At 51.6% G+C, this 15,122-nt stretch overlaps 1 protein-coding gene across 1 annotated transcript; it reads right to left on the bottom strand.

Annotated features, from left to right (window-relative positions):
* Nucleotides 1-2,264: 2,264 nt before the first annotated feature.
* Nucleotides 2,265-3,170, bottom strand: LOC309603743 (olfactory receptor 14J1-like; the record flags this gene model as incomplete). Its single annotated transcript, XM_082338666.1, has 1 exon — nucleotides 2,265-3,170. One exon carries the CDS (start codon nucleotides 3,168-3,170, stop codon nucleotides 2,265-2,267), a length of 906 nt encoding a protein of 301 aa, XP_082194792.1.
* Between the last annotated feature and the right edge of the window lie 11,952 nt (nucleotides 3,171-15,122).

Here is a 15,122-nt window from a genome sequence, read left to right as displayed (position 1 = left end):
GTTCCTGAGACACAAGTGACCACATGATACTCTACCCAGCCATCACTCTCTTTGTGGCCCAGTATGTGAGCAGATAAAAGTAAGCTTGTTTCATCAAATTTATCTAATAGATTTCTGACCAATGGTTTGAGTGGAGAAATGTTCCTCAGAGGAACTGCTGTATTTATACTGGTGCATTTTATGCCTCTACTTCTGCTTCTCTGTTTCTCCTTCTTCCTCTGTCTCTTCTGTCTTCAAAAAGCTCTCCCAGGAAAAGACTCATTGAATCCTAGAATAACTCAGCTTGGAAGAGACCCCTGAACATCACCTTGTGCACCTGTGCTGCTCAAGGCAGGGTGAACAAGATGAGGTTGCTCAAGGGCTCTGCCCAGTTTGGCATCATCCACAAAGGAGCTGAAAAGGCACTCCGGCACATTATCCAGGCAGTTAATGAAGACATTCCAGAGTGTTGGCCCCAGTGCTTGCGCTGAGGGATGCCACTAGGAAGTGGCCACCAGCAGGACTCTACCGCTGCTGACATTTGGGCTGGATCCACCAGCCAGCTTCCCACCCACTACATCACCCACTTCTTCAATCCAGATATCACCAATCTAGCTATAAAGAGACTATGGGAAACCATGTCAAAACCCTTGCTAAGGCCCACGTAAAAAACATCCCCCTCTTTCCCCTACTCACACAGGTTCGGCAATCCCTTTCTTGTCCTACAAGTACCTGGAAATGGCTGCAGCACTATTTGGCCCATCCCCTTCCCAGGGACTGAGGTGACGTTGACCAGCCTGGAATTCTCCCAGTCCTCCTTCTTGCACTTCTAGAGGAAAGGTTTGGTGTCAGCCTTTTCCATGGACCCCAGAACCTCTCTGATGGCTCTGACACATTTGAGGGCACAATCCAGAAAGGGTGACGAGACCAGACATTAGCATGTGCAATGAGTCTGTCCGAGGCGGGTGAGATGAATCTCACTGGGCCAGTGGGGTTTCTTCCTGGAGTCACACACAGAAAGGGCAGGGCCCTGTGAGGTGCTCATATCTGAGCTGGCCTCATGCACTCCTCATACACACAGGGGTGTTCAGAGGCATGAGTGCTTCTCTTGCACGTGTGGAGGCAGGGCACTGCAGCAGACACAATGGCTCTCTGGTCTCCTGCTGCCACTGCCAGAGACTGGGAGACACCTCAGCCCTGCTCCGCATTCATCTGAGATGCCCCTCGGCATGAGGAATGGACACAGGGACCTCGGTTCACAGAAGCACATCCCAGTGCTGCATTCAGGTGCTTTCCCAGGGGACGTTACTCTCAAAGTGAAGTGACCTTGAGGCACTGTCTGTCCCACAGGCCTCCATGGCACCTCTAGCAACAGCTGATGGCATTTGGGCTCACTCATGTTCATAACCCCTCATGCACACGATGTGCATGCTTACGTCTCCTCTGTACAATGCAAATATGGACTTCTGACCTACTCCTTTGGTGTCCTTCCATGGAGGGACAAAGAACCTCTCCGAGTTGGAGTGAGAGGCCAGTGCTGGGAATGGTGGTTGCAAGGGGCTGGTCTGTGGCCATTGCCCTGGGGCACCTTGCCCAGGGTGTCAGGCAAACACGGGCGCAGACCAGACCCTGCTCTGCTGGTCCTTCCAGTCTATCCCTAGACGCCTGGCTGTGCGAGGACACTGCTGTGTGCCCTAACCCTGCACACTCACACACATTAGATGTTGACTAGTGTTTTCCTCCCCAGGGCACTTTCTTGAGCTTGTTCTTGACAGCAGCTTTGGACAAAGACCTAAGCCTTCATGCACTGCCCTGAGGAGATCACCCTTCTTTATGGAAATGCTGTTATGGAGGCCAGCTCTTTCACAGAAGCGCCCATTGTGACCAAGCTGCCACAGCTCTCAGGCCTGACACCAACACAAGGAATCAGAAAGAGAGTGTGGAAGTGCAAGAGAAAAGCCCTGGAAGACCAAGTGTTGGTGCACCATGGCAGTGCTGCCATACAAGGACTCTTATCCTCTCCACCCATGCACACAGGAACTGTCCCTGCAGCTCCAAAAAGGCCTTGAAGGAAAGATGTCAGGAAAGAAGAAGTTAGTGAATGACCCATTATTTTCTTTAAACACACAGAGAGAACAGCTCTTCACTTACACAGCCACTCGGTCAGAAAAGAAAAGCAGACAGTGAATTAGAGAGGGGATGACAATATTATCATGATTAAACCACAACAATGGCTATGCAGAAGATGATGGGCAGTTTATTGCTCCAGAAAAACATCCAGTTATCTATTTCCAAAATGCACCCTTGAGCTGCTGGTTCCTCATGCTGTAGATGAGGGGGTTCAATGCTGGAGGCACCACCGAGTACAGAACTGCCACCACAAAGTCCAGAGATGGGGAGGAGATGGAGGGGGGCTTCAGGTAGGCAAACACTACAGTACTGAGAAAGAGGGAGACCACGGCCAGGTGAGGGAGGCACGTGGAAAAGGCTTTGTGGCGTCCCTGCTCGGAGGGGATCCTCAGCACAGACCTGAAGATCTGCACATAGGACACCACAATGAAAACAAAACAGCTGAATACTACTAAGATACTGACCACAATAAGCCCAACTTCTCTGAGGTAGGCATCTGAGCAGGAGAGCTTGAGGATGTGGGGGATTTCACAGAAGAACTGCTCCACAGCATTGCCTTGGCAGATGGGTATTGAAAATGTATTGGCAGTTTGCAGCAGAGCATTGAGAAACCCAGTGCCCCAGGCAGCTGCTGCCATGTGGACACAAGCTCTGCTGCTCAGGAGGGTCCCATAGTGCAGGGGTTTGCAGATGGCAACATAGCGGTCATAGGCCATGATGGTGAGAAGGCAATACTCTGCTGACATCAAGAAGACAAACAGAAAGAGCTGGGCAACACATCCTGCATAGGAGATGTCCCTGGTGTCCCAGAGGGAATTGGCCATGGATTTGGGGACAGTGGTGGAGATGGATCCCAGGTCAAGGAGGGAGAGGTTGAGGAGGAAGAAGTACATGGGGGTGTGGAGGCGGTGGTCACAGGTGACAGCGGTGATGATGAGGCCATTGCCCAGGAGGGCAGCCAGATAGATGCCCAGGAAGAGCCAGAAGTGCACGAGCTGCAGCTCCCGTGTGTCTGTGAATGCCAGGAGGAGGAACTCTGTGATGGAGCTGTGGTTGGACATTTTCTGACAGTGGATATGGGCATGGACATAGGAGCAAAAGACAGTGACAAGTTAGGGGACACTTCTCTGAGCAAAATCAAAGCCATTTCTCATACACCCCCACCCCCACCCCCACCCCTGCTACACAAACAGTTTTTTCGTTTTCTAGCAGATCTTCCTTCAGCTCTGTGGCTGGAGCCCTGGTTGGTGCTGGCTGAACGTGCCATGAGGAGCAGGGACTCTGCCCACTGGCTGCCGAGAGGTCAGCCCTGCTCTGCAGCAGTGGGTTCATGGGAAGAGTGGGGGCAGGGGCCAGTCCTGGTGTTCGACCTTCTCTCATGAAACTGCTCCTAGTGCAGAAGGGGCTGTCAGCATCTGCACTGCCAGTGATAAGGAACTGAGGTGGCAGAAGGCAGGTTGAGAGGTTTGGTGTTTTTACAGCTCTTCCTCCCGTCCCACCCATGGGAGTGTTCTTGGATGCCAGAAAGTCTCAGCATTTGTGCTGCACTCAGGGAGAACAGAGGGAGTCCTGCGAGGCAAGAGGAGTGCCTGTGGCTTAGTGCAGAGTGAGGGGAGCTGGTCTGTCCCTCTGTCTTCCTCCCAGCTGCCCTGGGCTTGCAGCTTTCTGAGATGGAGAGTGAGCACACATCCATATTACCGTGAAAAGCCATCAAGCACTGCTGTGAGCAGAGGGATCCACCTCAGACCATTAAATATCTATCTCACCCTTTCTCAACATCTGAACAACCCACTTCTAGCTGAGGACACACACGACTCATTTCACAAACCCCACAGCATCTTCTCTGCTCTAGCATTTCTGATCTTCTCCATGGTGCCTTCAAATAACACAAAGATGCTATAGGACAGGTTTGCATCTTGGAAGGAAGGTCACAGCTTGGAAGGAATCCTCAAGGAGATGGCTAAGTGTCCTAATGATGGCATCTGATTAAGGGAGATTCACTTCATACCCCAGCTCCACAGACTCCATTGCCCACAGCCACACAGGTTAGAGGAAAGCTGGGACACTTGTTGCCATGGACACAAATGCATGAAAGGACCTACAAAATCAGTGTGTGACTCTGGAGCTAAAAATTCCCATCCCCAGAGAGCCTGGCAGCAAGAACAAGATAACAACAGCAGCAACACAGACGAGTGGAGGAAAAAGAAAAAATACAGTGAGCTTAGAGAGCCTGGCAGCAAGAATGGAATAACAACAGCAATCACACTGACCAGTGGAGAAACAAGGCAAAACACAGTGAGGATGTGGCTCAGAGAGGCCAGGGCAGAGGCATTGGGGCACGCAGACAGCGTTCCCCTTCCCCAGCTGTGCACGCCACCTCCCAGACACCACCATTGCCGAGCAGCTGCTCTCAGCCCCTGTGCTCTGCAGAGGGAACTGGGCCCGTGGCTGCAGAGCTGCACCACGGCTCTGCTGGAGCTCTGGCTGCAGAGGAGGTGGTTCACGCCTTGGAGCCCCCAGCCCTGAGGGCAGAGGCTTTGATGGGTGGGGGAGGAGGCAAGGGGGCTTGCTCAGAGGAAGGGGTCTGCATTGGGGGGGATGATACGGAGTTTTCTGAATTCTCCCTCCCACAGCACTTCTGGTTTTAGTTTCCTCTCATTCCCTCATCATATCCCTGCTGCCTGTAGTTTTTTGTCCTGAGAGGTGTTTCCCTGTCAGTGCTCACAGACCCCATCCCAACCTCTGTGCACTCACCTTGGCCCCACAGAAACCTGCCTGTTTGCAGGGCACTGGCTGGGTGCATGCTCCTGTTTGCAGGTGGAAAAAAGGACAGGTCCCTAACCCCAATGTGTCCAGCAGAGGTGATTCTGGTGCTGTCCATAGGCAGAGGAGTGCCTGAAAACACATCAGGAGACTCCTGGAAGACCTACTGGTCACTCAAAGTTACAGTTCAGCAGTCTCGGTGAACTCCTTTTTCATTTGTCCCCTCCCATTCCCCAACACTAGGAAATTAAAACACAGACTCAGGAAAGTTCCTTATCTTTAGAGTAATTCTTGTCTTGCTATTCTCCTTGAAACCTCCTCTTGGAAATATTCTGGAAGTGAGCTGAAGCTCTGAGCAGCCCTGACCCACACAGCACCCTCTTAACAGCAGAAGGACCCTCTCTTGCTGGGGGCTGCTCCTTCCACCCACAGTTTCTCCGTGCAGCACTATGGTGAATTCCTCGGACAGGCTGAGTGCTGAGCGTGGCAGGCAGCAGAGTCCCTGCCCCAGCACACAGCCCCTGGGGTGCAGGGACCCTGCTCAGGACAGCCCTGGGCACCCCTGGCTGCACACCCACCTTCACACCCCTGCAGCCATCCCTGGGAAAAAGCAGCCGTCCTGTTCTGTCCCTCTGATGGTGCAGCAGGGGGTCCCTGCTCTGGAGTATGTCCTCCTCCTCCACACTAGAGAAACTCTGAGAGTTGTCCTTACAGATCCTTTAATCTGTGGGATGTGCCAGCTTTAGGAGACTCCTCAAGGAGACGCAGCTGCATTGCCCTGCTGCCAGAGACTTACCATGGAAAGGGCTGTGAAGATTTCTCCTGCAGTGAGCTCTCAGTGTCCTCTCACCCTAGACTGCCTTTAACCTCTCTCTGCCTCGCTCCTCTCCCCTCGCTGCCTGCAGGCAGTGCCCTCAGCCCTGCTGCGCTTTGCAGAGGAGCTGCTCCTGGGCAGAGCTTTCTCTCTGCAGTGCTGCCCACTTGCCAGCAGCTCCCTCCGTCCCAGGAGCCCAGCCCAGCTCAGCAGCAGAGGCCCAGCCCAAGGCAGCACTTTCTCTGCCCCTCTGGGCTCCCTCCAGGTGTCCCTGGGGCTCCAGGGGAACCTGCTGGGAAACAGGCTGAAGGCATCACTCATGTTCCCTCCCTCAGCTGGGGAGTGACACCGCTTTCCACCAGGGTCATTTCTCCCATCTGAAGAAGAGTTAGGTCCAAGAACCACCTTATCATTGTCCCATCTTCACCTCCACCAGCTTCACCTCCACCAAATGTCCTAAGGGGCAGCAGACACACCACTGACAAAAACCCGTTTCCTGCCAGGGCTGCCCTTCCCAGCCCTGTTTCTCTCTGTCCTTGCTGTTTGCTTACTCTCTTAGCAGCCAATTGCAGTTTTATGTTTCCATCTGCCAACCCCTCTGGCAAGTCTCTGCTCTGAAGCCAAGCCTTTGCCCACATGGGGGTCCTGGACACTTGGTACCAGGTTTCCCTAAGACAAGTCAGAGCTTGGCCTCGTGCTACAGCTGAGTGCTACAGCCCAAACAGGCACCGATGCCCTCAGCCAGGGGCATAGGCAGGACGAGCTGGAGACTGTGCTTTTTGACATCAATGGAGTAACTGCCAAGGCATGGTGGTGCTTGGGGTGCTGCGATGGATGGGTACAGACTTTTCAGGACAGACAGCCTGGAAGGAGCAGGAGTTGGGTTTCCTCAAAGTGAAGAAGCTGCTTGGATGTCTGGAGCTCCTTACTGGGGCAAGTGAAAAGCTGGCTGAGCCCTGGTGAGTGAGGGTCAGAGGAGGCACCAGTGAAGTTGTGACATCGTGGTGGGAGACAAGGAACCCTCAGTCAGGGTGAGAAAGTGGGCATAGTCTTCTCTAAGCACCCCAGGGAAGTCAATGGATGTAGAAGCCTGGGTCTCACTGGGAACTTTAATAACCCTGGCATTTTCATGAAGAGGAACACAGCAGCATGCAAACAGTCCAGGCAGTTTCTGGAGTGTCTTGGGAGAACTTCTTAGCACAGCTGTCATGTGAGGGTGAGAAAGTGGGCATAGTCATAGACTCGTAGAATCATAGAAACATTTAGGTTGGAAAAAGCCTTTAAGATCATCGAGTCTGACCATAAACCTAACACTGCGAAGTCCACCACTAAACCATGTCCCTAAGCACCACACATCTTTTAAATATCTCCACGGATTAGGACTCAACAGCTTCCCCAGGCAGCCTGTTCCAATGCCTGACAACTCTTTTGGTGTAGAAATTTTACCTAATATGCAATCTAAATCTCCCCTGGTGCAACTTGAGGCCACTTCTTCTTGTCCTATCGCTTGCTACTTGGGAGAAGAGACCAATAGGCACCGCAAGGAAGTCACTGAATGTAGAAGCCTGGGCCTCACCGAGGTCTTTAATGACGTTGGCTTTTTCTGGAAGAGGAACACAGCAGCATGCAAACAGTCCAGGCGGTTTCTGGAGTGTCTTGGGAGAACTTGTTAGCACAGCTGCTAACTCACTTGAAACTGGAAAGTCAATTCAAGGGCATCGTAATAAGCTGTTACTACTTCAGGGACAGTTAAAGAAGGAGCAAAGCTAATATGGGATCACTGCTAAAGAGTAGGTAGAGATAGATCTGAGATATTTTGTGTGCTTTTTATCTCCATTATCACCAGCAAGATCTCCCAGGCCTTTGTGCCTCAAGGCAGGACTCTAAAGGAAAACAGCCAAGAGTGGAGAGGAATCAAATCAGGGGCTACTGGAGCAAACTCAAATGTTACCCGCGAAAAGGGACCAGATGTGTAAATCTGTATTTACAGAGAGGGAGAGAAAGTGTCATCAGCTTGCTGGTCCATGTCCATGGCCCATGAAACAATAATGAGAATTTACAGACCAGCGTCCAAGTTGTGAAAAGGAAGACTTCTTACACACTCATTACACCAAGGTCTTTCCTGCATACGTTTCAACTTCTGCCTAACATCTTCCTTCAGGGGCTGATGCAGTTGCCCACACAGAGGTGTCCACTGCCTCCAAGATTCCGAGGGGTAGCTGAGGCTCCCACCTGGGATTGGGCAAAGTGACCCAGAGCTGACGGGAGACTTTCTGGAGCAGGAGCTGGTGGACAGGCAGGGTAGGCCAAAGCATCTCAGTTGAGACAACTGATATCTCTCCATTGAGTAGAAAGGGAAGCCTGGAGAATTGCACGCAAGCTGTCCAGCACTGGAAGAGAATGAGAAATGAGTGGGTCTAGATGCTGCAGAGTCTACTTGAAGATGCTCCTGTAACCCAGATATGCTGGGGTTAGTGCAGATTTGACTATTCAAAAGAGAGCATTTCATGCACTTTGTCTCTTTGCTTCCCTCTGTGAATCGAGGGAGCTTGGGACTTCAGTGTGTGGCTTGCTGTGAGCAAATATGGACAAACAAAGTGCAGGGCAAGGAGTGCTTTGGGGGGGTTTAGGATCTGTGCTTGACACAAAAATGTGTTTTCTGTTGACCTAAGGCCATCCACTGTCAAAAGAGGCCTTCAGAGGAGGTAATGTGGACTTAATTTAAATCAGAAGAGTGGTTTTTTATTTTTTACAGAACCACGTCTTCCTTTTTTTTTTTTTTCAATTAAGAAACATGTTCTGTGTCTGCATGCAGATTGTTGTCCAAGTAAAACAGGTGGAAACTGGTGCCAATGGGCTGAAACGTGCAGCTACAGACTTGAGTGGAGAAAGCTCATGAGCCCTCTGGTGCCGAGTTCCTCAACTGCAGATACGGAAAGTGGACTGAACTGGCCTCTACAGAAGCAAAAGTCAGCAGCAAACCTCCAAGTTTCTGAGGGTGCTAGTGGACCCCACTGAGGGCCATCACTGAAGAGACCATGGAAGGAATGAGCAGACAAAGCTGCCGTCCCTTGGGGCTGAAATGAAATGTGAAAATCAAACGTGGAGGTTGCTGTGAAAGCCTTTGCTGTGTCTCATCAAGCAGAATGTCCAAGTGCTGAGCCCCATACCCTAGGAATGGGGATCCTTTCCCTCACGGGATGCTCAGGGCTGTTCCTGGGAGCAGTGAGATAGGGGTGTGTGTGATGCTGAGTGCAGGACAGTGGCAGGACTCCTCCCAGGCTCTAGGGAGGGTGGGTGAGGAGGCACCAAAGCTCTAGGGCTGTAAGGAGCTGGTGTCTTCTCAGGAACTACAGTGGAAGAGACAGCAGCCATAGTCAAAAGGACAAGGATTTCAGTTCTGTTGTGGGGTCTGAGCCCCCCCAAAGGGGCCATCCCCACCACAGGCTGTCCTACACTGTCCTCTTTCTCTGCAGATTTTAACCACCAACCCTGCTTCCCCTCCTCACTCTGACCCCATGATGTCCCAGGCTTTACTAATGACTTTCTGTCCTCACTGACCATGTCTTCAAACACAAAGCTGTGGTTTTCTGAGGTTTTGCCAATGGCTATGAATTTCCCATAACCTGTGCAGCTTCTTCCAAAGCCTTGCTAATGCTCCTCTGTCACCCAAGGTGTCCCAGCCCTGAAACTCACTTGAATCCTCTCTTTATCTCCATATCCCAGCACTGAACTGCACATCCTCCTTCTTCTGCTGCCTCACAATCAAAACTCAACCTGTTTCACCTCAGCCATGGAGGTTTTTCCATCCTCCAGGCTCATGGATGTTTCCTGAGTCCAGAAAAGTATGGGGAGGGAAGGAGGGAAGGAGCGCAAGGTCAGCTCCTGGGGCATGACCGAGCACAGCCACTCACAGCAGCAGGCATTCCCCGTCTCCTAAGCTGAGCCATGGGTGAAAACATCTGTATCATCCCTGATTTACACAGGAGGGGCCTTCCTTCCTGTCATCTTCCCGGGACAAACATTCTCCTCGCCTCCTCTACCAACAGACATCAACTGCTTTCCATTTCTGGGCTCAGACATGGTTTAAGGGTTCGCTAAATCCATCAGCCATCACCTTCTTTCTCCCTGACATCCCCGACCCAGACCTACACACGGCCAATCACTGCTGCTCAGGGCCACTCACACTTCAGAAGAATCCTTGATCTTCCTGGATCTTCCTAGTGCTTGTTACAATCTTCTTGGTTTCTGCCAGAGCTCAAGGTGAGCTTTCTTGTTCATAACAGGGCTTTTATGACCACCTCTTCTGAAACGGGTGTGTTTTTCTGTAGTCACAGAAAAGCACCAGCTACATCCAAAGAGATGCTGAGTGAAGTGCCAGTAAGAACCTAATGAGCAACCCCCATGGCTGTGTCTTCCTGGCAAGGCGTCTGTCCTGAGAAGGGGATCCAGCCTCTGCCACTCTCTGCAGAGGGAAACCAGCAGTATCCATGCCACCTGGGCACACAAAGGGCGACCTTTGCAAAACCACCTTCATCTGAACTACTTCAGATGTGTACTAACGGATGGGGTTTCATGCCTTGTATTGCAAACACTGATTCAGTTGGCATTGCCCAGAATTGCTGCTACAGAAGCAGACTGCTACATTGCAGAAATTTACGTTTAATCAGATTAAGGCTTTCTTTTTTTTCTTTTTCTAGATACTGAAATTCTTAGAGAAATCACACAAACACCTGAAAGATTGTTGAAGGATTCTTGACAGAGGCCATACCAGATTTGCATCTCAGGCCAAGGGAAGGATGGTTTGGGCACTGTCCCGGGATTTGGGAAACTGAAACATTTCCCCTCTCCCCAACACGCTGCTCTCCTCAGTGAGCTGTGTGAGAAACTCTGCCAACTAGGTCTGAACTTAGAGTTGTGTGGGTAACTTCTGTCTAACTGCAGCCAATGTTGTCCTGCCAGCTCAGGATTCAAGCTTCCGTTTGAGTTGAAACCATTTCAGTTCACACGACCTCCATCTTCCCTCTGACACTGGCTGCTGTGTGACACAACTGTCCTGGCTCTCCAGGCAGAATGGGCAAAAGTTTGATGCCCAAACTCGAACATTTCCTCTTGCTGGAAACATGAATGCAGCAGGCTCAAGCCATGAAACTGAGCTTCCCATAGGACCACATCATGAGAACATCCCGCAGGCTGTGGGACTTTCTCTTTACTGACAGAGAATTTGTGAGTTCAGGCGATACAGCTTCACCTATTTGTACCTCTCTCACAGGACATCGAAAGAGAAGGCACACTTCTCTGGATAAAATGCTGAGGTGTTCCCAGGAATCTCGGGAGGCATGGCACACCGATTCCTGGGTTCAGGGAGATGGTCCAATGCCTCGTCTCCATTGCTGCAATGGTGGCATCAATGCCTGGCTCATGTCCAGACTGCGTACAGGGATGCTGACATTCACTGAGCAACCTGCTTGGACCTCAGAGCTGGCCCTGCTTGGAACCAAAGGTAGGACTAGAGACCTCCTGCGTACAGAACAATTCCACCCTGAATTGTCCCAGGAGCCAGTGCTGGAGAGACCCTCACTTCCAGCTGAATCCTTTCTCCTGGGGCACACTGCAAGGCGCAAGTGCGTGGAACAGATGGTGGGAAAAGGGACTACTGGGGGTGTCCGGTCCAGGCTCCCACCAAAGGGTGGGGAATCACCAACCGCGGGTCAGGTCGGCTGTGACTTTGCAGAGCTGAAAGCTGAAATCTCCAAAGATGGAGATCACAGAGAGGCTCTGGGTGTCCTGCTGCAGTGCAGCATCACCCTCCTAGTCAGTTTTACCTGAGGCCCAGTCTGAAGCCCCTGGGAAGAAGCTTGTGGCTGTGGTCTCTGCCATACCATCTGCCATTGCAGAAGAGCTTGGCTCCACCACCTCTCCAGGCAGGTGTCGCCTGCTTTTAGGCTGCCCTGTGCCTCCCCTTCAGCAGACTAAAGAGGCCCCGTTGCCTCAGTCTCTCCACACAGCTCATGTGCTTTAGGCTCCTAAGCCCATCGTAACACACTCCCTTTGGACCTTCTCTGGTTTCTCCATGCTCTTTTCAAAATGGAAACCTGTGGGCTCGTATGGCATCCATCATAACTCCCATGCCCTTCTCAGAACAATCCTCAGCCAGTCAGGTCCCAGCCTGTCCTGATGCACGAGGTTATTCTGCCCCCAGTGCAGACCTTGACCTCTTTGAGTTGTAAAACTTCAGGAGGTTTCTGTTGGCCAAGTCCCTACGTGTGTCGAGGTCCCTCTGGACTGAAACTCCGACACATCGGCATTTGAGGTTTGCGCGCCAGTGTCTCAAACAAGATAACACTATGGGGAATTGCAGGACACTACAAGTACGGAAAGAGAATGACGTACTTAATGGAGTTGCTACCCAAGGTTGAAAATTACCACAGCAACCATCTCACAAATGCCAACAGAGGGCACGAAACAAGAAATGCATGGCCAATGGGGGAAGGTTTAATAGGGTAGGCTGTTCTTTTTATGGGGTATTAGGATAGTAAAAGTACTTGTACAAGAAGTACTTGTAATTTCAAGGAATGAAAAGAGAAGCAAAGGATGCTGTTGACCTTCTTTGCTGATAGCTCCTGTTTTGCCTAATGAAATCCAAGGACCACCAGAGCCTTCCCCACAGAACTGCTGCCCAGCCACACAGCCGCTGGCCTCTGTCATTGCATGGGATTAGTGAGCCTCAAGGCAGGGCTTGAAATTTGTCTTTATTGGACATCATGATGTTCCTTTTTGCCCATCAGTCTGGCCTGTCTTTGTGCTTTGGGGTGGCAGGTCTGCTCTCCTCAATAAGATGTCATCTACAAATGCTATGAAAAAGCACTCTCTCATCTCCTCCAGGTCATTAAACACATTGTAAACAGGACAGGTGGCAGGACAGACCCCTGCAGGACCCTACTAGCTAGGTGCCTCCAGGCAGAGTGCCACACATTGACCACGTCCCTGTGAGCCCAACAATCCATCTGGTTATTTACCCATCTACTTATACAGCCAGGCAGACCAGAATATCCTAACTTGGGCACAAGACTATTGAGAGGGTGAGGGAAGTGATGTCGAAAACTTCATTGACTTCCAGGTCGAAAGACAACCACTGCTTACCCTGAGTCCAGCAATCCTGTCCTTTCAGCACAGAAAGCAAAAAAGACAGTGAAAGACAAGCTGCCCTGGGTAAATCCTTCTCTTTCAGACACCCAGAAACAGGATCCGAGTGAACATGACCTGGGGCACAGCCATTTGCTCCTCTGCACATCCTTTGGGCATTTTGAAAGGCGCATGCAACGTTTGCACTTTCCCCATTGTCAGGGAGTTCCCCCAGTCTCCATGACCTTGGAAATATGATGGAGAGTGGCCTGGCTGTGCCATTGGCCTGCTCACTCAGCTTCCTGGGATGCTGCCCCTCCTGTCCCATACACTGGGAAGGATGGAGTTTGCTCAAGTCATCCTTGACTTGATCCCCATGCACTGCTGGTTGATCTCCTCCAGAGTCCTGCCCTGAGTCACAGAGGCCTGGGAGACCTTGCTGGGGAAGACTGAGGCAAAGAGGACACACAGAATCTCACATCTATCTACACCTGCTCTTCCTAAATTCAGCAGTGGCCACAAAGGATCTTTGTTTCTTCTTTAACTGTTCCTGAAACACTCATTATTCAATTGCCTTTCAGGTTTAGACTGTTTTGATCTGGACCCTTGCTGTGCTTGGAGGATGCTGTCCTTGAAGACCAGCTGTCCTGAGCTCTACCATGATGTCACAGCTCTGTTGGCTCAGGAACAGCTCCAGCTCTTCCTGCCTGTGCCCCTGGCTGAGGGCACTGCTGCACATTTGTGCTGAAGTACTGCAGCTGTGCAACCAGGCAAGCTCATATTTGCCATAAGAAAATCTGGTACCAAATCTCGAAGACCTCATGGCTGCAAAGGCTTTTCTTCAGAGCAGAGAGATGGCATGGACAAGAGAGAGCTGCATGTCTTCCTAACCCAAGTCTAAAGATCCAGAATGAAATGCCTGATTGATTGAACTGAGGATAAGTCCCCATCTTGAAGAAATTAAATCTTTCCTTGTCACCTTCCTGGGTGTCTTGCCTAATGATGGGACAAAAAAAAGGGGATTCTCATGCCCAAGTCTTTTCCTGATAGGAGAAATGATACTGCAGAAAAGAAGTGTCTCTCTGCAGCAGAGGGAGGGAACATGAGTCATGACATCAGCCTGTTTCCCAGCAGGTTCCCCTGGAGCCCCAGGGACACCTGGAGGGAGCCCAGAGGGGCAGAGAAAGTGCTGCCTTGGGCTGGGCCTCTGCTGCTGAGCTGGGCTGGGCTCCTGGGATGGAGGGGGCTGCTGGCAAGTGGGCAGCGCTGCAGAGAGACAGCTCTGCCCAGGAGCAGCTCCTCTGCAAAGCACAGCAGGGCTGAGGGCACTGCCTGCAGGCAGCGAGGCAGAGAGAGGTGAAAGGCAATCAGGAGTGGGAAGGCTTTGATCTGAGAGCTCACTGGAGGAGAAATCTTCACAGCCCTCTACATGGTAAGTGTCTGGATGCAGGGCAATGTAGCTTTTGCTCATGGAGGAAAATCCAAAAGGTAACACGTCCCACACCCTATGGGATCTTTCAGGAGGAATCTCACAGTTTCTCTGGTGTAGAAGAGGAGGACACGCTCCAGAGCAGGGACTCCCTGCTGCACTATCAGAGGGACAGAACAGAACGACCGCCTTAATTTTGACAAGTCACTGAGACTGCTGAACTGTATCTTTGAGTGACCAGTAGGTCTTCCAGGAGTCTCCTGTTGTGTTTTCAGGCACTCCTCTGCCTATGGACAGCACCAGAATCACCTCTGCTGGACACATTGGGGTTAGGGACCTGTCCTTTTTTCCACCTGCAAACAGGAGCATGCACCCAGCCAGTGCCCTGCAAACAGGCAGGTTTCTGTGGGGCCAAGGTGAGTGCACAGAGGTTGGGATGGGGTCTGTGAGCACTGACAGGGAAACACCTCTCAGGACAAAAAACTACAGGCAGCAGGGATATGATGAGGGAATGAGAGGAAACTAAAACCAGAAGTGCTGTGGGAGGGAGAATGCAGAAAACTCCATTTGATCCCCTCCACTGCAGACCCCTTCCTCTGAGCAAGCCCCCTTGCCTCCTCTCCCACCCACCAAAGCATCTGCCCTCAGGGCTGGGGGCTCCAAGGCGTGAACCACCTCCTCTGCAGCCAGAGCTCCAGCAGAGCCGTGGTGCAGCTCTCCAGCCACGGGCCCAGTTCCCTCTGCAGAGCACAGGGGCTGAGAGCAGCTGCTCGGCCATGGTGGTGTCTGGGAGGTGGCGTGCACAGCTGGGGAAGGGGAATGCTGTCTGAGTGCCCCAATGCCTCTGCCCTGGCCTCTCTCAGCCAGACCCTCACTGTGTTT

The sequence above is a fragment of the Platalea leucorodia genome (assembly GCF_965183815.1).
Source record: "Platalea leucorodia genome assembly, contig: HAP1_HAP1_SCAFFOLD_190, whole genome shotgun sequence".
In the NCBI taxonomy this organism is placed as follows: Eukaryota; Metazoa; Chordata; class Aves; order Pelecaniformes; family Threskiornithidae; genus Platalea; species Platalea leucorodia.
This window is presented reverse-complemented; position numbering and strand designations above follow the sequence as displayed.